This window comes from Sinohyriopsis cumingii, unplaced genomic scaffold, assembly GCF_028554795.1.
Source record: "Sinohyriopsis cumingii isolate HCF-2022 unplaced genomic scaffold, ASM2855479v2 utg001527l, whole genome shotgun sequence".
NCBI lineage: Eukaryota > Metazoa > Mollusca > Bivalvia > Unionida > Unionidae > Sinohyriopsis > Sinohyriopsis cumingii.
This window is the reverse complement of record NW_028316012.1, coordinates 2,823,756-2,848,153: the sequence shown is the minus strand read 5'-3', so window position 1 is coordinate 2,848,153 and position 24,398 is coordinate 2,823,756. Positions and strand designations below refer to the sequence as shown.

The 24,398-nt window shown below is 34.0% G+C and overlaps 1 protein-coding gene across 1 annotated transcript in view; it reads right to left on the bottom strand.

Annotated features, from left to right (window-relative positions):
* Positions 1–11,550, bottom strand: part of LOC149772025 (uncharacterized) — a 62,924-nt gene extending 51,374 nt beyond the window's left edge. Inside the window, exons 1-2 of the mRNA XM_089947959.1 lie at positions 10,977–11,550; positions 3,092–3,507 (exon numbers count right to left, since the gene is read on the bottom strand). Coding sequence (XP_089804085.1) covers positions 3,104–3,507; positions 10,977–11,472 — 900 coding nt within the window. The 5' untranslated portion in view covers positions 11,473–11,550 and the 3' untranslated portion in view covers positions 3,092–3,103. The remainder of the gene's footprint in view (positions 1–3,091; positions 3,508–10,976) is intronic.
* Between the last annotated feature and the right edge of the window lie 12,848 nt (positions 11,551–24,398).

Genomic DNA, 24,398 nt, shown 5'->3' with positions numbered 1-24,398 from the left:
CTCTTTAACATAGCCTACTACCTAACTCAATAATGAAAATGATTTGGTTCATTATATCTTTGTGTTTTATGGAATAAATGCATACATCTGATTGAATTTTAGGCAAGAGACTGAACTTTTGGGTTAAGTTAAAATGTATGTGGAACAAATGCATTTTCTAAAACTACTTGTATCAGTGTGCATTGTGACTTTTCTTTAAGATAACTCTAAATGGTACTGGGTATATATCATTTTCTTCAACTGCACACTGTTGTCTTCCATTTGATTTGATGACTTACAGCTATACTGTCTACACAGTAGGCCTCAGCATCAGGAAAAATTCTGTATACTTCAGTTACAGCTGAAATAAGTTTTGCATTAGCACCTGAATCAGACAAAAAAGGTTGTGTTCTGGTGTGTGAATAGAAATGGCTAAAAGTAATATAGACAAAAGCCATAAGAGTACACAAGTTACATATGAAAACCACCAATTCGCTTGCATGTGTGGCATACAAGTTCAAAGATTTGCTTCATGTTTATTTGTGTACACACATTGTTCAACTCATAAGATATTTTAAGAGCTATTTCTCTATTGTATGCATAATTCATTTACAAATATGATTAGTGGGCCACACCGAAGGCCATACTATTAGTTCACTTGGCAATATGGTAACGTCAGCTGAAAAGCATAATCATCCATTAAAAGAGCATTATGATATGAACATTAGGTATTTAGGACATATAGATTTTTCTTTTCCAAATGGAGTCCAAGTAATTATTGCCCAATCCAGGTATAATTTTGTACACAAGTAAAGAACAAAATAAGATAAATCTTCATTTATTTGCAATTGACAATACACTTCTTAATGAATATACACTTTTGCATTTATTTTGTATCACTTGAATAAACAATATTTCTTTCAGTTCATTTTAAACTTTTATTTTATATCACTTGAGTAAACAATATCTCTTTCGTTTCATTTAACACTTAGAAACAGGTTCTTCCAGTTACAGTAATCAACTCTGGAAACAATAAACAAACTGGAACTTTTGACCTAATTATATTACATTTACTAGGGTTAAAACAATAAATTCCTTAACATAATAAATTAACAGTTCCAGTTAATCAAACACAAAATCATCTTTTATACAGGGTGTGAACTGTTAATATTTACAGGATAAAGCTTATAGTTTCCAAATCTATTGAAGCTTACATGTTGCAGTTGCTGGCACATATCTATTTCCAGCATGGTTTGCATACATTCCACCTTTAATAATTTTGTTACTTCCCCACCCCACCCCATTCAGTAACAAGTATCAAAAATCAGGCTCATTCTAAGGCAAAGTTTGTAACTTGTGTACCACAGTCATCAGAGAGACAAAGATGCAAAACTTTATGATGCTTGTCAAAGGAAGAAAACAGTTTGTTGTTTACCCAAGTTTTGAACCAGTTAACTTGAATTCTCAGAGCATCAATTGCTACAGCCCCACTAATTACAGTTGTTAGGGAATAATGAGAACTCAACTTCAGTTATCTGTGTATATATATAATTTTAATAACCAAGAATACCGCATGTCTGGGAACATTATAGCATTCAATGGTAACGTCAGAACTGAGATGAGAGAATTAAACAAGCATAGTACATGACATAATATATCCATAAACTATTGACTGGGAAAAATACTACAGAACACCATTTCTGCTGGCAGAAAGATGTTGAACCTATATGTCATAAATATCAGGTTGGACATCTAGGACCAGTAATATTCATAATGGGCAGTACCACCCCACCCCACCCCAAGTGAGAAAGGGCCTGATTTGTAATCTCAGCCACCCAACCTATCACAGCCTTTATAGTACTTGAAACAAATATTGAGTAATAGTAAAACAAACTCTGAAAGTTATTAAAACCAATTTGTTGTATTTCCATAACTCTGCATAGTTAACTGTGCAAGCAGACTTAAACATATCAGTGTATGACAGTTAAATTGAGCTATAGCATCGATTAACAGAATCTACGAATTCATCAACAAACAGTGAACAATCATCTTCACAATAAATGTCAAACATTAGCATCCATAAGCTGTCAAGACAAGTTGTTACACTGGATATATAATCATCCATTTATTTCAAACAAACTGTGAAAAACGAACCTCACGTCCGTTATATGTACGCTGGCCATTGCAAAGGATGCTTTAATAGATTAATGTTTATCGTCGTGTCTTGACAACCATTTTGCGCGCGCACACCGGAAAGTCATGCTATATATTTGTTACCTGTGAACGTATTCGTGGGCAGTACGCTATATATTGTTCCCATGGCCGCATTCGCGGGCAGAATGCTATATGTTTGTTCTTCGTGAACGTATTTTTGGGCAGTTACTTTGTCATCTTCGACCTAAAGGTCAAAACTGCCCATGAAATTTATATATCTGCCCACGAACCGAAAACATGAATAGGACTATAACATAAGTATATATACTTATTTTCAACATATACATAATTACTATGTAAGAAATACAACCTATGTATATATATTTTGATTTGAAATGTAAACTATATCATGTCCTTCCCGTAAACCCACTTTCGGGATGACTGCCCACAACGCACCTAAAACGTGTATATATATATATATATATATATATATTTGTGTGTGTGTGTGGTTTGTTCACTTCTTTAATTACATATATATATATATATATATATATATATATATATATATATATATATATATATATATATATATAAATATATATATAAATATATATATATATATATATATATATATATATATATATATATATATATATATATATATATATATATATATATATAATGACTGGAGTAACAATGTTGGGTACAAGTAGGTGCATAGATAGTTTCTTTGTGAGTCTTAGTATTCAAATATTATGCGTGACTGTTTGCAAGTCAAAACTTTCCGAAATATGTTGTAATTTATGTGCTGCTTTTATACATAATGGTTATTGAATCAGGATCTGTGTAATCATAAAGAAATATACTTCCTTATTAAAGGATAAACACGATCGATTATCAGCTACGTAAGTTTATTTAGGTATTATTATGTCCCCGCATGGATATGATCAAGTTTTACCGTCTAACGTAACTAATCGAAGAGGCGTACGCCGGAGAAAGTAACGTGGCGGAAATCAGATGTGCTTGCAAGATCAGCGTCAGCTCCCCAAAATGTTGCTGTCCAAACATTCTGACCTGCTCTTAAGCGAAGAATAGCAACATTTCCCCCTTGATTGTCGTATCCCTCTCTCACTTCAGCGACTGCATTGCTTACAACAAGACCATCAACCACAAGTTTAACCCACGTCTTATGTCCGTGATCAGCTGAGATGAAAAAGGCAATTAAGTAGAGACCATCCTGTGGACAAGTGAATATACCCGTTGTTGGGTTATAGGTATTCCCTTCGTTGGTCAGCACACCGTCATATTTTATAATCTGGCCGATTCCAAGGTGGTACGCCATATTAGCGAGATAAGCAGAGAATGCCACAGGCTCTGCAATACAATTAAAAGAAACCTATCATAATAAGCTAGAAGACAAGAATTATGTTATGTCTTCATCACTTACTTTCAAAACTTATTCCCATCCCACCCACCCCCCAAGAACACGGTGAGCCTTAACCTGTTGACAAAGATGGAACATATCCGTTATATTTGTATGGTCTTCAAAGGTTATTATGCATTAACCTCGACATCTTATGATAATATGAGTGCATGCAACAGAGATAAATAAAAGTTAATAAATTTAAAATTGATAAATGTTTTATACGTGCAAGACAAATCTTGTTGGTGCCACACATATACACACATATAGATAAAATTTGAGGACAATAAGGATCTTCAATATAATCTTGATTTGACGGGGACTAATTCTTAATCACATTCTCTTAAACATGTTTTCCACCGAACTCTCTCATAAAATATGTAGACTTTTTAAAACGTCCATGTCCAAAAGATAAGCGATAGTTCTAATGCACGGATTTTGACGATGCACATAATTCATTTTGAGATAATTACCCAATACAGTATCAAGACCGACCCGAAAAAACATAAATTCAGAAGACGAAGCATTCTAGACATTTCACAAATCAGATCCACTTTCTTAGTCAGGATTTGAACATTCTACCGTTCACACATTTAATGACTGAATAGTGGATTTTTTTGCAATAGTTAACTGGTATTGCTTCTGATAATGCACGTAAAGGTATGAATGTAACCTTACTGATATTACAGGTAAAGGTATGAATGTAATCATACTGATAATACACATAAAAGTATGAAAGTAACCTTACTGATAATACACGTAAAGGTATGGAAGAAACCTTACTGATATTACACGTGAAGGCATGAAAGTAACCTTCCTGATAATGCACGTAAAGTTATGAAAGTAACCTTCCTGATAATACACGTAAAGGTAAGAATCTAACCTTATGATAATACACGTAAAGGTATGAAAGTAACCTTACTCATAATACACGTAAAGGTATGAAAGTAACCTTTCTCATAATACACGTAAAGGTATGAGTGTAACCTAACTGATAATACACGTAAAGGTATGAAAGTAACCTTCCTGATATTACAGGTAAAGGTATGAATGTAACCGTACTGATAATACTCGTAAAGGTATGAATATTACCTTCTTGGTAATACACGTAAAGGTATGAATGTAACCTTCCTGATAATACACGTAAAGGTGTCAATGTAACCTTACTGATAATACACGTAAAGGTATGAAAGTAACCTTACTGATAATACACGTAGAGGTATGAATACAAACTTACTGATAATACACGTAAAGGTATGAATGTAACCTTCCTGATAATACACATAAAGGAATGAAAGTAACCTTACTGATAATACACGTAAAGGTATGAAAGGAACCTTACTGATAATACACGTAAAGGTATGAATATAAACTTACTGATAATACACGTAAAGGTATGAATGTAACCTTCCTGATAATACACGTAAAGGAATGAAAGTAACTTTGCTGATAATACAACCTTACTGATATTGCAAGTAAAGATATGAATGTAACCTTAATGATTATACACGTAAAGGTATGAAAGTAACCTTAGTGATAATACACGTAAAGGTATGAAAGTAACCTAACTGATAATACACGTAAAGGGATTAATGTAACCTTAGTGATAATACACGTAAAGGTATGAAAGTAACCTTCCTGATATTACACGTAAAGGTATGAAGGTAACCTTACTGATATTACAGGTAAAGGTATGAATGTAACCTTCCTGATAATACACGCAAAGGTATGAATGTAACCTTACTGATATTACAATTATAGGTTTGAATGTAACCTTACTGATAATACACGTAAAGGTATGAATGTAACCTTACTGATATTACAATTAAAGGTTTGAATGTAACCTTACTGATAATACACGTAAAGGTATGACAGTAACCTTACTGATAATACACGTAAAGGATTCAAAGTAACCTTCCTGATATTACAGGTAGAGGTAAGAATGTGACCTTGCTGATAATACACGTAAAGGTATGAAAGTAGCCTTAGTGATATTACAGGCAAAGGTATGAATGTAACCTTACTGATAATACACGTAAAGGTATGACAGTAGCCTTAGTGATATTACACGTAAATGTATGAAAGTAACCTTCCTGATATTACAGGTAAAGATATGAATGTAACCTTACTGATATTACACGTAAAGGTATGAACGTAACCTTCCTGATAATACACGCAAAGGTATGAATGTAACCTTCCTGATAATACACGTAAATATATGAATGTAACCTTACTGATATTACACGTAAATATACGAATGTAACCTTCCTGATAATACACGTAAAGGTATGAATGTAACCTAACTGATAATACACGTAAAGGTATGAATGTAACCTTACTGAAATTACAGGTAAAGGTATGAATGTAACCTTACTGATAATACACATAAATTTATGAATGTAACCTTCCTGATAATACACGTAAAGGTATGAATGTTACCTTCCTGATAATACACGTAAAGGTATGAATGTAACCTTCCTGATAATACACGTAAAGGTTTGAATGTAACCTTCCTGATAATACACGTAAAGGTATGAATGTAATCTTACTGATATTACGGGCAAAGGTATGAATGTACTCTTACTGATAATACGCGTAAAGGTATGTACGTAACCTTACTGATAATACACGTAAAGGTATGAATGTAACCTTACTGATAATACACATAAATTTATGAATGTAACCTTCCTGATAATACACGTAAAGGTATGAATGTTACCTTCCTGATAATACACGTAAAGGTATGAATGTAACCTTCCTGATAATACACGTAAAGGTTTGAATGTAACCTTCCTGATAATACACGTAAAGGCATGAATGTAACCTTACTGATATTACAGGCAAAGGTATGAATGTACTCTTACTGATAATACGCGTAAAGGTATGTACGTAACCTTACTGATAATACACGTAAAGGTATGAATGTAACCTTACTAATATTACAGGTAAAGGTATGATATGTACTTAACCTTACTGATAATACACGTAAGGGTATGTACGTAACCTTACTGATAATACACGTCAAGATATGAATGTAATTTTACTGATATTACAGGTAAAGGTATGATATGTACTTAACCTTACTGATAATGCACGCAAGGGTATGTACGTTACCTTACTGATAATGCACGTAAAGGTATGAATGTAACCTTACTGATAATACACGTAAAGGTATGAATGCAATCTTCCTGATAATACACGTAAAGGTAAGAATCTAACCTTATGATAATACACGTAAAGGTATGAAAGTAACCTTACTCATAATACACGTAAAGGTATGAAAGTAACCTTTCTCATAATACACGTAAAGGTATGAATGTAACCTTCCTGATAATACACGTAAAGGAATGAAAGTAACCTTACTGATAATACACGTAAAGGTATGAAAGGAACCTTACTGATAATACACGTAAAGGTATGAATATAAACTTACTGATAATACACGTAAAGGTATGAATGTAACCTTCCTGATAATACACGTAAAGGAATGAAAGTAACCTTACTGATAATACAACCTTACTGATATTGCAAGTAAAGATATGAATGTAACCTTAATGATTATACACGTAAAGGTATGAAAGTAACCTTAGTGATAATACACGTAAAGGTATGAAAGTAACCTAACTGATAATACACGTAAAGGGATGAATGTAACCTTAGTGATAATACACGTAAAGGTATGAAAGTAACCTTCCTGATATTACACGCAAAGGTATGAAGGTAACCTTACTGATATTACAGGTAAAGGTATGAATGTAACCTTCCTGATAATACACGCAAAGGTATGAATGTAACCTTACTGATATTACAATTATAGGTTTGAATGTAACCTTACTGATAATACAAGTAAAGGTATGAATGTAACCTTACTGATATTACAATTAAAGGTTTGAATGTAACCTTACTGATAATACACGTAAAGGTATGAAAGTAACCTTACTGATAATACACGTAAAGGATTGAAAGTAACCTTCCTGATATTACAGGTAGAGGTAAGAATGTGACCTTGCTGATAATACACGTAAAGGTATGAAAGTAGCCTTAGTGATATTACAGGTAAAGGTATGAATGTAACCTTACTGATAATACACGTAAAGGTATGACAGTAGCCTTAGTGATATTACACGTAAATGTATGAAAGTAACCTTCCTGATATTACAGGTAAAGATATGAATGTAACCTTACTGATATTACACGTAAAGGTATGAATGTAACCTTCCTGATAATACACGCAAAGGTATGAATGTAACCTTCCTGATAATACACGTAAATATATGAATGTAACCTTACTGATATTACACGTAAATATATGAATGTAACCTTCCTGATAATACACGTAAAGGTATGAATGTAACCTAACTGATAATACACGTAAAGGTATGAATGTAACCTTACTGAAATTACAGGTAAAGGTATGAATGTAACCTTACTGATAATACACATACATTTATGAATGTAACCTTCCTGATAATACACGTAAAGGTATGAATGTTACCTTCCTGATAATACACGTAAAGGTATGAATGTAACCTTCCTGATAATACACGTAAAGGTTTGAATGTAACCTTCCTGATAATACACGTAAAGGTATGAATGTAACCTTACTGATATTACAGGTAAAGGTATGAATGTACTCTTACTGATAATACGCGTAAAGGTATGTACGTAACCTTACTGATAATACACGTAAAGGTATGAATGTAACCTTACTAATATTACAGGTAAAGGTATGATATGTACTTAACCTTACTGATAATACACGTAAGGGTATGTACGTAACCTTACTGATATTACACGTAAGGGTATGTACGTAACCTTACTGATAATACACGTCAAGATATGAATGTAACTTTACTGATATTACAGGTAAAGGTATGATATGTACTTAACCTTACTGATAATGCACGCAAGGGTATGTACGTTACCTTACTGATAATGCACGTAAAGGTATGAATGTAACCTTACTGATAATACACGTAAAGGTATGAATGCAATCTTCCTGATCATACACGTAAAGGCATGAATGTAACCTTACTGATAATACACGTAAGGGTATGTACGTAACCTTACTGATAATACACGTAAAGGAATGAAAGTAACCTTACTGATAATACACGTAAAGGTATGAAAGGAACCTTACTGATAATACACGTAAAGGTATGAAAGTAACCTTCCTGATAATACGCGTAAAGGTATGAATGTAACCTTCCTGACAATACACGTAAAGGTGTGATATGTACTTAACCTTACTGATAATACACGTAAGGGTATGTACGTAACCTTACTGATAATACACGTAAAGGTATGAATGTAACCTTCCTGACAATACACGTAAAGGTGTGATATGTACTTAACCTTACCGATAATACACGTAAAGTTATGTATCTAACCTTTCCAATAACCCACGTAAAGTCAAGAAGGTAACCTCACTGATAGTACACGTAAATATATGAAGGTAACCTTCCTGATAATACTCGTAAAGGTATGAAAGTAACCTTCCTGATAATACACGTAAATGTATGAATGTAACCTAACTGATATTACACGTAAATGTATGAATGTAATCTTACTGATTATACACGTAAAGGTATGCATGTAACCTTAAAATTAGTATTGTAGTTTGTAAATGTTTATAATTACTATGTGAATGATAAAAAAAAATTGTTTGTTATATCCTGCATCTAGGACAATGCTATTTCAACATGCATTTCTAAAACGTTAATCTAGCAAGACAATACACGCAGACAAAACCTTAAACCACATCTTGTCTAATTCTACATCCGAGGTGGTAAGATTTAACATGTCAAATTTGCCTTCATTTGTTAATTTGTTTCGAATTAATGAAGGAACTATTGTCACCCTTGCAAGAGGTTCTAGCACACACAAAAATTACGATTACACATATGTATCATTTAAATGCTTGTTTATTGGAAACCTCTAAACATGTAATATAAACTACTTTTGTTTGGTGCCACTGCCCTTCTGTCTTTTAATACCTTAGCTTGTTAAGTGTTTGTTGTACATTATTGTTATTTTTCTCCGTCTGCATATCTCTCTCTGTCTCTCTCTCTCTCTCTCTCTTTCTATATATATATATATATATATATATATATATATATATATATATATATATATATATATATATATATATATATATATATATATATATATATGTATGTATGTATGTATGTGTGTATGTATATAATTATGCCAACATAAAAACAAAACCCTAACAGCTTTTTGAAATCAAAAAATTATTTTTTATGTGACCCTGCATGCTCTCTCGTAAGTTTTAGAGTATAGTCGGTTCAGAGTGAATTGAAATAATTCCGATGTATGATAATGGTATATTCCAAAATGTCTTTGAATGAGTCTTCAGAAATTCTAAAGTGGCGTTTTAGTATAATTTCGATAAGCACGCCGTAATTCATATAAATAATTGAAACACAAATTTCATCTTAATTATAAATGAACACAACTGTCGACTGTTTGATTATATTTCAGTTTAAATTTTTCAATTTCTCTATTTTCTTACAAAGAACACTCTCGCTCGATTTCTCTTTATCTTTCCGTATCTCTCATATTCTACATCCATCAAGGCTAATCTATATTTCACAAAAGAACTAATGCCGATTCATTATAATAAGAAAATTACCGCTTGGTACAGTAGACCGTATATGGGAGTATATATCTGTCATTTATACATCTTCCAGGGTGATTGTCATGTCCACGAAAACTCCGTATGGTACCCGGTACCAAGGTAGACATGATAACGCTTCAGAGGATTTAAATGTACTTAACGTTCAAAAGCCGTTGTCAGATCGTCGACGACGTTTCACAGTTTATGTTACAACAACATACTAGTATGTGCATTATTTGCACAAGGAGTTACAATCTCCTAGTTAAAATGTTTAACGACTAATCTGACCAATCGAGAAATACAGTATATTCTCACATGAAGTGCTTATGCCAGTCACACAAAATGGGTTGTACATTCTGGACATCCTCGGATTGCATTTCTATCCCAGCGGGTGAGAGAGCGTGGAAAATGGGTGCATTTTTTAATGTAATCGATAAATGCAGTTGACTCTGATCATCTAGGAAGACTATTAAACCGCTAACACAGCATCATATCGAAAAGAATTGTGCTGTTGACATTGGAAAGGTCATTTTGGGGGTTAATGGTAAATGAGTTGTGGAATTAGAAGGGATTCACACCATAGTGATAAATTTTAACACAATAAAACAAACGTGTATGTTTAAAATCAAACTGCTACCCTGTAAAGAGATGAATTAACAAGGCTAGCACGAGTAATACTGCATGATCGATATTGGACAATTTATGGTACACTTCGACTTCTTTATCAAATATACTTTAGATGTGTTTTCATGGTACGAAAGTGTGTTCGTGTAGTCTTACCACTAGCAGCTCGTCTGGAATGGCAATTCAGCATGCTCTCCTCCCTCTCGGTCATACTGGTGTCATTTGGTTCATCGACTGATTGTAATGTTGTCTTATCGTATAAGCTGCCCTGTTCATTGAATGTATTTTTACTTCCTGATTCCATTGTTGAAACAATATCCAAGTGTTTGTTTGTTTGCTCTTGTTGATTGTTACAGTCCCGCTGTAATTGTTGAATCGCTGTTTGGTGACGTTTTTCTGCCTCTTTGGTTTGCTTTTCTACCAGAGCCAATTTTATTTGTAAGTACTCTATTCGTCTCATCATCGATGTTTCTCGCTGTTTTAACGCAATATCGCGACGTTCCGTCAGTTTCATTTTGGTTTCGATCACGTCTATTCTTTGCATCAATGCGCCAATTAAATCTGTTTCTAAATTACTGCTACATTCTGCAGCATTTATGCAAATCATAAAGCAAGAACTTACGAAGAATATAAACAAAATTTGAGCCAGCATATCGAAAGGACCTACAAATGAAACTTCGATTGTACGTGTGGTTGTTTATACATAAAAGCAAATGGACTGCATAAACGTCTCTCGCATTGTCCTATATATTGGTAGAAAAGCCAGTCTTATCACATTCGTCCCCACATTGGGTCTAACAGGTCCCTAGAGTGTAATTCTCACACGATTATTAACTTGTATCCTTTGATCGAGTGAAACAGTACACGCGTTATACAACAATTTCAGCACGACACATGAAAGGTCAACCATAGGGTACATGAGTATATATATGTCACAGATATTTGTTGGAAAGCCCTAGTTTAGAAGTGCATGATTCTAATATCGATCTAATTGAAATTGCATGCCGTCGTAATGTCATGCTTTGAAACTCAGTGTTTGACATTTATGTTAAAATAGTTCAAGATTACGGGATCCATTTTTGTTCTTTCTCACCATATTTTCACATGATTTGGTCATTGATTTCATTATATTATCTCCTGATTTTATCCATTGGGATACTATAATGTAATGGGCTCTAAAGAAAATGATGGCATTTGTCAGCTCCTACAATACGTTCTTATAGAAGCAACATTTGCAATATTAGATATGAATGTTCCTCCAAATAATTATGAATCAACATTATGATATAATCAAGCCATAAAGTCATATATCTCACAACTATACAACTTAATGTTTCTATGTGCGCGACACATACAGAGTTGAGGTCAAATTTGAGAAAACTGCACACTTTAGGACTTTCTGCTTCTGTGGGTAGTAAAAATGGCAGAAACCACTTACTATTCACAGGTAGAAGCCGAATTTCCATTCTGAAGAATTGTTCCCTATACGATAAGAATTTGTATGCGGTTTGGATATTTCGAGTGTTTAATTTCACTCGGATTTTTGTGCAGGTTATACAAGGGCCGACATCACACCAGCGCCTATCTGGCTGGTATTGGGTCCTCGATCTGAACACATTCGGGTTCAATTGGCTGGTTTATGTATTTATTTACAATTGCGTTAAAAGGCTGCGAATGTGCATAATTTATGTAAGACCATCTCTTTTCGAATGTGCATGATTGGCATAGGACCATCTCTTCCCGAATGTGCATAATTTGCATAAGACCATCTCTTCCCGAATGTGCATAATTTGCATAAGACCATCTCTTTCCGAATGTGCATAATTTGCATAAGATCATCTCTTTCCGAATGTGCATAATTTGCATAGACCATATCTTCCCGAATGTGCATAATTTGCTTAACACCATCTCTTCCGAATGTGCATAATTTGCATAAGACCATCTCTTCCCGAATGGGCATCATTTGCATAAGACCATCTCTTTCTGAATGTGCATAATTGGCATAAGACCATCTCTTTCCGAATGTGCATAATTTGCATAGACCATCTCTTCCGAATGTGCATAATTTGCATAAGACCATCTCTTCCCGACTGGGCATCATTTGCATAAGACCATCTCTTTCCGAATGTGCATAATTTGCATAAGACCATCTCTTCCCGAATGTACATAATTTGCATAAGACCATCTCTTTCCGAATGGGCATCATTTGCATAAGACCATCTCTTTCCGAATGTGCATAACTGGCATAAGACCATCTCTTTCCGAATGTGCATAATTTGCATAGACCATCTCTTCCGAATGTGCATAATTTGCATAAGACCATCTCTTCCCGACTGGGCATCATTTGCATAAGACCATCTCTTCCCAAATGTGCATCATTTGCATAAGACCATCTCTTTCCGAATGTAAATCCTAAAACTATTTTGCTTCTAAGCAGGAACGAAATGTTTTGTTTAGTTTTGCAACGTGTGTCACAAGGCTCATGCGGCAGGCATTCGGTATTGATAAAATCCTTAGTTATATCTGCACAATATTTTGGCGGAAGTCGGGCTCCTTCCATAAACGTTTGGTTTTGATATCCAACGACGATACAACCGAACTTACACAGTTACCTATAAACAAAGTAATATCGAGTTCATATGTTTTGATTTCTCCCTGTCTGTTCACAATGTATAGAGATAAGCTATTTAATTTATAAGCAATCAATGTTGGTGGCTGTAGTAAGGTACTGTCTATTTTGCCTCGGAATCTCTCGCCAAATTAGTTAAGTTTAATCAGCTTTCGTCGCTGCTGGTGTTAAAAGTACTAACTTTGCCCGCGTAACCATTGTGAGAGTAGTCCCAATCATAGCGATTGTTGCTGAGAGAGTCCTAGAAAAATGTTTGACAATTGCTCTCAATCTCTCTGTCTCTCCATCTCAATTTTTCTTTTTTTCTTTCTTTCTTTCTTTCCTGCCATATATCTATCTATCTATCTATCTATCTATCTATATATATATATATATATATATATATATATATATATATATATATATATATATATATAAAGCTGTCGGGCATTTCTGCGCATCTAAGGTTTTCGTTTCCAATATTGAAGCAAAACACAAAAATAAAATATAGCAATGTTTACCATTTGAAAAAAAATTGTGACCAATATAATACATTGTTTCCCTTTACGCATATTTGTGCGTCATGGACGCACGCTGGAGAAAATTGACGCACATATTTTCTTGCTGTGCGTTTTTTTTATTTTGACGCAAAGGATTTTCATAATGTGATCAGGATTTATTTAATACCCAATGCATTGGACAATGGATGACATGGTATATACTTCGAGCATAGGCATTGACTGGATCCCCGCTTTGTTTGTTCCTTGCCTTGCGCCCCTCTCTTAGTATAGCAGAGTGCAACGCAGGAAACTTACGAAACAATGAACCAGACTAGCGTAGACAATGCTACGGAGTAGCTTCCCCTGATATCGCGAGCTCTCACGCGATTTCTATCGAGCTCAGCAAACTGTTATCTAGATGTTTAACCTCAATCATTGTTGTACTAGAAAGTGATCTCCACCTTAAAACGTCGTGCACTGAAAATCATTAGCGAAGAAAGTGAAAGAAACAGACCACAAAAGAGTAACTGTGAATCTAACTTTAATGAAAAATGGAGAAAATAATTCCCTTGATTGGAATAAGGCACATCCATTAGGATTACCGGTGTGACTTTTGATAGGGTGACTGATAAGACCATCATAATTTAAAAAAAAAACCTGCCCTCGTTCGCCACAAGATATCTGGAGAACACATTATAACCCAATACATTCTTTCACAACAAAGAAATCAGTAATCGTGCAGAGACAAATGCGTTATTTGGATTGCAAAGTCAGCGGGTCATTGCAGATTTTGTTGGTTGCTGCAATAAAAGAAAGATCTTAAAGTTCAAGTTTAACTTATTAGAAAGAAGATGAATCATTATTCTCCTTGATGTTTGGATAAATATGTTCTAGGACGAAGCACAATGAAACAGATTATAGTACAAATTGTATTAACTGCCATTTGGTTAAAAATATTTATTTGGCTTTTTGTATTGGCGTGTATGTACTGTGTTGGGGTATAATATTGCTTCATATTGATTATAAGGAGATTGTTAAAAGTACGACTTTAAAAGAAAAAAAAACTAATACAATTATTCTTTGAATGGACAATGCATTTGTTTGTTAATTGTGCATGTTGGTTTATTTGTATGTTTAGAGAGAGAGAGGGAGAGAGAGAGAGAGTATGTTGTGCAAGTTGTAATATAAAGTATGAGTCATATGAAAAATTGTCAGTACATTTTTGACCCCCCACATTTTTTGTTTGACCCCCAGTTCTGACACCAAGGTTTTTTTTTATCCTCAATTTTACACCCCTGGGGTACACTGATTTAATATTAATTTTGGCCACAGGGAATACCACCTCTCTGTTTTCCTGACTTATGCTTTGAAAAGATGTAATGTTTATCCTTCTTGTTATAGAAAAGAAATATATTACTTTGGACTTTTTCTGTAATCAGTTCAGTCGAGTGATTGGGTCAGGTTTGTAGATAGTTTTACAAAATTCAATTTAAAAATGCCAATAAATGGCAAGCGATATTAAGCAAACTAAGCTCATCATGTAAAACATATAGTAAAGTTCAACATTTTATGAAAAATAAGATTTTATGTGGAAGAGAAACAACAATGAATAGGATGTAATGTGTTTACAACGTCTTGTTGATGGGGAAAAAAATACTACAAAATTTAGAAACAGACTATACGCGGGGAATTTGTTGAGAATTTTTGTTTTAGCGGCAAGTTGTCACGGGTAGCAGACGATTTTGTACGTGTGAGACAACTTTTTGCAAACTTTGAAACTTGGATTATAATGCACTATTGATTTAAGGTATACATTTTCCTCTTTTATATAATATATTTATTTGTATGATTCTCAAAGATACATAGTAAATAGAATTTTCTGGGTTACCGGTTCAAGAAGGTCATGGAGTGTGTCTTCACGTTGCCCTTTAGAAATACATTTTTATGTGCATTTCGAGTCTGAAGGTTGGTTTGTTTTGTACACTGTATGAATATCACTTAATTAATGTACGATTCTTCTTTCTGGATAAAAAAAGAATTTTTGAGCCAAAATAGCACGTGATCTAATGTTTACAGAAATGACGTATCGTTGCGCAGAATTAACCGATGCGCATAATAGACCGAAATGGCGGTATATATATATATATATATATATATATATATATATATATATATATATATATATATATATACATACATGTCTAATAATCTATTTATAAATCCTGCGTAATCTGCACAGTAATACCTTTTTACAAAATGCAATAACTTCTTTTTATGTGGTCAATACAATTCGCAGCTATTAGCAAACATTACACACGATCTAGATACAATGATGGACCAAGAATTAAAAAAATATAAATATACATAAAAACATCACAAAGGTAAGTGAAAAAGACAATGATGCTATCTGTGCCTGGTTTTGTTTTTTCCATGTATCGTAAGGTATTGAAGTAGCAGATATTGTGTACGCTGGATTGCGCGGGAGTGCGACGGTGGGACGATGGGTCTTGGAGTAATGAGTGTCATGGCTTTTTACAGTTCATGACTCATTTATTGTATCTTTCTCTATTGTTCGCAGACACATCCCAGAGCAATGTAATTATTTGTAATGTTTAATTTAACTAGTTAGCTAGAACGCGTAATAGTCTATTGCACTTAACTATCCTCTTTGCTATAAAGTATGATTTATGGGAAAATTTTCACTAAAGATAAACAAAGAGTGCTCTGTAGTAATTCTCTCCAATGCGGAAAGAAAGAAAAAACAAATGTCTTCACTCTTATGAAATACGTTTATTTATTATGGAATTTGTGACTTGTAAACCAATTCTCGGTTTTAAAAGCTTTTGTCATACGCAACATTACTGAAAAGGAGAAGTATAGGGTCGATAATACACTTGTACCATCTGATGCTAATTGTGCATAATACCTTGACTATGCATGTAGTGTCGAGTCTGTAAAATGTTGTACCTATCTTTAGTATGGCACAACCATTGAACTGTATTTTGTTAATTTGTATCGTCTTTTATTTTGTTTTGCATTTGATGCAATCGATAGTTATCTTAATTGGCAGACAGTTTTGAACGTAACTCAAAATTGTCATTTAAAAAAGTTACGCGCATCCTTACACGGTGTGGTTAAAAATCAAACCGCAAGAGGGCAAAATATCATTTTAAACACTCGTGAAGCTCGTCGAAATCTCATAAATAGAACAGCTCTGAGGGAATACATAGGACGACCTTGAAAATGTTAAGAAACTTCTTATCTTACGGAGATTATATCTTCTCTTTGCGTTAGGCGCTTTGCCAATGGAACGTTACAGTGAATTAATACAGTCCGGTCGGAAAAAAGTTGTTTGTATTTTTATATTTTGAGTTTTGCGCTAGTGACATCCTTAATATGAATACATGTGTCTCGTGTATACATTATCATAATTCGGGATGAATAAGCGAGAGAAAATTATTCAAGTTTAACCCTTCAATTTGGTCACTTTCCATGAAAATCGTGCCAAATTAGATACAAAGATGAATTTGTAAAGAGTGTGCCCCTAATGCAGGTGAGAAAGAAATATTTTTCATCACTTCCATGTTACGCAAGTAGGCGTATGTTTAATATATGATTTATAAACTCGTTCTCGTCTCGAAAGCTTTTGACATAAATAAAAATTGATTGAAAGGGGAATAATTATGTCGATATTATACATACGTTGACGAGGGATATTGATTTACTTCCCTTTTCCTTGTTTATTTAATTGTGCGTACTACACCGACACTACTTTTGTAAATGTTTGTATTGAACTTTGACATCGTGCAACTTTTTATCTCTCTATTGTCAGAATGTAACGTCTTCGGTATAATACTCTTTGTTTCGCCCTTGGGATCCAATCGATGGTATATTAGTTGAAGAGACAGGTTTCGGTTTTAGCTGAATAACTTGTAAACTATCATGGTTGTTAAGACAGCCACATCGCCAGATTCCAATGTTTTCCTTTCCAAACACTTCTGGAACACATTGTATAACAAATACATTACTCAACTTAAGAAGCAAGCGAGGGTTACTAAAATTCTTGTTCTCTTCGTGTAATGTGCACATCTAACTCCGAAAACATCCGATATATTTGTTTTATGGCGGATAGTCGCGGACTGTGAATGCATATCTGTAATCAGCTGAGCCGATGTTATTATATAAGGACTATTTACATTTGTCTTATGGCCCTGCTTTTCACTTTCGAGCTTCATTCTGGAAAATGAATTAACATGGCTTACTGATAGCCTATTATAGCAGTATGTTATGGTATGTAATGCAGATGTCAAGTTAGTGCAACGAAGACATGTTGATAAGATTGGTCCCATTTACCTTTCCCTTTGAATCTTATGTCCCTTAATTAACACATGTATTCTTTTATATAACGATTATTTGCACAGGTTAACCTAGCAACATGAAATTGAACTTCTTTTATTGCGTTTAAATCAAGTATACACAGGTTATCATTGCGACATTTAATATGTTTGCCCTATTTCAACATGATTCTAGTATTTGTTTATAGTGCAAACCACCAAAACAGGTATGTACAATTATGACGCCGGACCCGTCTTTTGAACTAAAACCATTTTGCTATAGTCGATCAAGGTGACCTTTACATTTGAAGTTTGATACCTTTTGTTTCTACTGTACTAAATGTCAACGTGTAGAAAAGGTACGTGAAGCGCAGATCAAGTTCTTTGTACATAAACCAATTTGTTCTTGGCTATACGGACGGGCAAGCTGATACGTAGAAGATACGGATTGCCTAACCGGGTGCATGAACAAGTGGAATCACGTGTTATAGTTTTCTGAGTAAAACTGATTCAGGAAAACTTCATCCGATTTTCTGAAAAGGGTTTGTCATAAATGCTTTATTGCATATATAAATAACACGTTTGACCTGAATGAAGGTACCAATCAATAAATATAAACAAAATATATTTCCGTTTTGAAACAGTTAACGTCCAAAATATCCTCGTGCCGTCAAATCAATGTCATATATTTGCTGCGAGAAAACTATACTAAGATCATACATTATGTTGCCAAATCAGCCATTTTGTTAACGTGCACTGATATTTAACTTTTACATTTCGTAGCCAAATATCTTTATCTTGTTCTATCTTGATGCAGTAGTATGGGCAATATAACGCATGTTATTTCGTATGACTACGGCATAGCGGTATGATCTAAACAAGACAAACTACGTTTATTTATCTTTGCCTTGAATGTAAACATAACACAGGTACATATTGTTGTTGGTTGTATTTCAGCCTTGTTAAGAACATTTCGTCAATATTATAGAAATAACTAAAGTCAGGACAAAACTGGTCTCGCTTGCTGAATGGGTGCCGGAATTTAAACTACCTTATGCGCCTCACAACATATACAGACGCAGACATAAACTCATTGGTTTTGATGTTATAGTTTGCAAATAATTAGTTTGATTTTCAAAATTATTTTCAAAATTAAATGAAACTATACTACACGTCTAACAGACCTGAACATGAATGTAATTGACAATTAATTGAATCATACGGTAGGACTGGATTTAGTCTAATCAGACAGATTCGTGAACTGCATTATAATTGAAATTAAAATTATTAGATGAACGGTGCCTTGATCACGTATTCAGGGGAACAAATGCAACTTAGATTCATACATTTCTAACTAGCAAAATCCGTTAAGCTAAGTATCCGATTTGTTACAAATGTCCGTAATTAAAGCATCATTTGTTTTGACAAATGTGAACAGTGTCCCAATTGCATACTTACTTGAATGCATTATCTATCTTAGTAAAAACGGACCACAAGAGTTAGGGACCGACATTGTGTTGAATTTAGTACATTATTCAGACGATGAGATTTAATAAAGATCTAAAAATTACCCACCTGTGGAAGAGTATACATGCATGTCCAATTATAACTACTGCAGTGGGATCATGATAAGTAAATGAATTGATTTAAAGTTACGAACTTATTTAATCCGTGCTAATGGGTAAGGACATTGCATTAATATCCTTCTCTAGGATTGCGAAGAAACTGGTTTATGTCAAACTAGTAATGTATATAGAACGTGCAAAGTTTATACCTGGAAAAAATATAACGTTGATTTTTTTCTCTTGCGAATGTGTATTCAAAAACAAATATGTTAACATTGAAGACAAAATCCATGTTCAACTGGTTGAAGCTCTTAACATATGCATGACCAATTTTCTTGTTGTTCTTTTTCAGAGAGACTAACTATATCATTCATTTACAATGACACTGATACAAAATGGAGTTTGCTTTGCATGTTACAGTTTTTCAAGACGAAAAACACAAAACGCCTTTTTGTGAACTTAGTCTATTAATGAAATCATTTATATTTAGATAACTACCTAGTAAATCATATCTGTAGCCGAAACAAGAAAACAGCTCACTAAAAAGAGTGCAATTCTAAAATTAATTGTATGTCTATATTTGCGACACTTGGCGAAGATATGATTGAAATTGTCCGAAGAGTTTGATACATTTGAGACAATATTGGACATATCAAGAAACTATCGCCATTGCAATATTCTATTCCATTACACACAACGTTAATTCTTTGTTTATACAATAGTGTATTGTAACAGACTACTGTAGCGAACGTATAGGGCAGCACACTAATGTGTGTATGTATTTGTGACTGTGATTTGGAGTTTTAACATAGTTTTAGCAGTTTTTCAATCATATCACTACGTTGTTTGCAGTGTAATTTTTTTAGTGATGACTAGCACTGAGGCATCGTGAAGCTGACATGTAGCATTATGTCTTACCCAGTCACATTATCCCGATTCCAGGTCTTTCAGTCCTAGCTCTAAACTCTTAATGCTGGGCTCTAAGCCTAACAGCGGCAAGTATCATTTTTAAAAGTCTTTGGTATGATTAGGCCGGGGTTCAAACCTGTGATCTCTTACATCCGAGGTGGACGCTCTAACCACTTAGGTCACCGAGCTGTCTCGGCACAATAGGGTATTCGATGTACAGTGTATCAAAATACTGTATTCAATGTGTAGTAAGACGGGTGTGTTTTGTCAGACTAGCGCAGGGAATAATTCGTTGCAGATTAGTTTAGTATATGATTTTGAAATATGTTCGGAATAGTCGGTCGCAATGTCTTCGCTTTACTGGCGATCATGACAGCATGTGTTTATCATTAGGAGCTAAGTCATATTTTATATAGAATAGAATAAAGTATAAATAGTATAAATTAAACCTTGTACATTTCATTGTCTCGGCAAGATGGTCTGGGATCAAACATATCACCATTCGCCTTGTTGTTGACTGTCGATCCCTGAACATTTGCTCCACTTCCATTGGTTGGTTGCATATGTAGAACATGGACTTTAGTCTCAGAGTCGATACCCACCCAGGACAGTTCGGGATAGCTGGTTCGGTGTCCTTGGAGAGGACACTTAGCGACCATTTTCTCTGCGTGATGTCGATATTAAAATTACAACCAACAAAAATACACACATAAAGACTAGGCACAACAGCATTAATGGTGGAAGATAGTTGTGACACAATAGTGATCTTGACTTTTTGTTTTGTGTATTTGTTAAAGATTGTTGGTTTCACTAAAACGTTCTAAAATATGAAGGAAAAAAATACCTGGTGTTTAGAAATTTCCGAAACTATTTCAAAAAAGTTTCTGAAATATTTTAGAGAAATTCGTATGCCAAGGGCGAACACCCAATTGTCTTATATGAGACTAAAATAAGTAAATGAAAAATGTGAAAGACAAAAAGCTTTGTAAAATTTAATAAATAATTTATTTCATTAGAATACAATGTAAAAATGAGAAGGAAAAAAAAAATACGGTAATGCGAAATTACGAAAAACAATTTTTTTTTTCATACGAAAATCATCGAAGTAAGCATTGTCTCTACCATACTTTATAGAAAAGAGCAGACTGTAAAAAAAGAACTATATTCTGGTCTATGCTGTAAAGCATATAGTACCACAAATGGATTATTTAAGTATCAATAAAAACTAAACTTCTGTAGCATCTTGAAATGAGTGCTCCAGGTAGAATAGTAACCTAAAGCGCACTCCTTTACTGAGCACTGCCATCTCACCTCTGTCTGCGTGGGATCACCTCTCGGGTTCGCACAACGTGAGTATGTGTATAAGCTCCCGTTAACTTAAAGTGAGTCGATGGTTCTTACCGGGGTCTTCCTCCACCAGTTATACTGGCCGCAATATATAGCCTATCTTGCGCTGCGAAATGGCGTTAAACCCGAAACAACAACAACAACGTCTATCATCGGATGAATAATCTAACTGCTAAACCTCTTAACAACAAGAGAACTAATGTACATTCTTTGTCAAATGTATGCTCATGTTTCTATACGTTACTACATCAATCCATTAAAAACACACAGGAAAATGTTACAGTAGAGAAAATATTTTAGCAGTTATAGCGTACATGCAATATTGTTCAAGTTTAACAATGCTGGAAAAAAAAAACGAAACAATATGTACATAAGTAAATAATTACGTAAGCTGTCTTTTGTCTGTCTATCAGTATGTTTGTCTGTATGGATGGATGGATGGATGGATGGATGTATCTATGTATGTATGCATGTCATAATTCATGCATTAAGTTTTCTTTCCCTTACCATGTTTGGTGTTGAAACATGTAACAGAAAGTAAGTGAAACCAATAATTAATTTAAAATGAACAAGCAATCTATTTCACTAGAATAAACAAAATAAAAGGCAGTATTGTGGGTTAAGCTCCAAATAATCCCAAATGTTTTATCACAAGTCCAACTGATAACCGTAAGCAGTTAATTTCATGCCGCGTGTAGTATAGTGAAATTTGAGATCTGTGTAAGTCTAATTTCGGCACTTGCCATTACGGACAACGATCAGCTCAAATCCAATATTGAAAGCTCTTGAACAAATGCAAGATATCATTTATAGCTGTTAGTATCATGTTGATGATTATTAGTATTAGTTGTTTTGCTGTTCGTAAAAGACTGCACATATGTTAGCACAATTGTCCTTTATATTGCAAACAAATATTTTCATTTTAAGATTCAAACACCACAGATATGTATACCTGTCATTTCTACCGCAGATCATAATTGATGTAAGGCGGGTAGCCCTTCTGTCAACAAGCAATACTCACACAAATCACATGGTAACTAGACAAGAGGTCGCGTAACATTGCAAGCGAAAACAAAAAACAGGCGGTCATTAGTTGTTAAATCAACGTATTTCAAATGTATACCAGTCATTTGGGAAAGATTTTAATTATTCTCACTATCTATCTATCTCTCTATCTATCTATCTTTGATACATATAGTAGTGCACTCTGCTTTAAGAAAATATGCTAGACTCTGTTTTAGAATAAACTGGATGTGACTCTTTCAGTATCTGATACAAATTAAGTATTAGGAAAGTTCATTGAAATTAACCAGAATAAACTAGAGTTTACGTTTTATCTCTGATGCATATTTCATTAAGACAGTGCGTGCTAAGAAAAAACTATAATTACTTTGTCCCTTTCCTCAAAATAAACTCGCTCTTTTCAAGTCGAATAATATTAAATATATCATTCGATTTAAATTTGAAGTTACATTCACAATTTTTCGAAAATCCCATTCCTGTACTAAACTGGTCATCGAAATTTTCGGATCGCGAACTTACAGTGAGCAAGGTATTGAATATATTGGCCATCTGATAAAGTTTGCAAACATTGTTGGTTTGGTCGAACACACTTAATTTACAAACAAAACTCTATACCAGCATCGTATGCGTCATGTAACGAATGTTTTGTATTTGACCCAGTAATTTACGTATTGGTAGGGATGTACTCCATGTATTGCTAAAAGTCAGTGTGTGTGGTCCAATACCGACTAGTTATTACGAGGTTTTCGCATCAAACTATGCACCAAAAAGCATCATTATTATAATATCTGGTAATAATTATGTCGGTGGGCGAATAGCGTTAATGTAGAATCTATCTTAATTTCACCTCTAGCTATTAAAACAAATACTGCAAACGAATCATACCACAAAACAACATGGACGTATCAGTGTGCCCGTCTAATTTGATACAGTGTACCACAACACTAAATGGGACTTCCGCCTTTACATTGCTAAATTGTAGCGCATGATATGACGTTTTAGCTTGGGTCAGATCAGTCCTATTATGTAAACAGATTCAGGACTTAGATATGATATCTGCTTCGGAACTGATATCGCGAACATACAATACTACAGCATTCTGATGACTATGTTAGCTGAAATATGTTTATGTATTCGTACCGAACCTGTTAAAACATACACAAGGCTGTATATTAATGACAACAAATATACATGTACCGGTGAAATGTATTCAGTTATTTAAATTGTTTTATAAATGTTAGTAATTTTCCGGATAAATATGTTATAATTCACTACTCATCTAACAGTGGGTA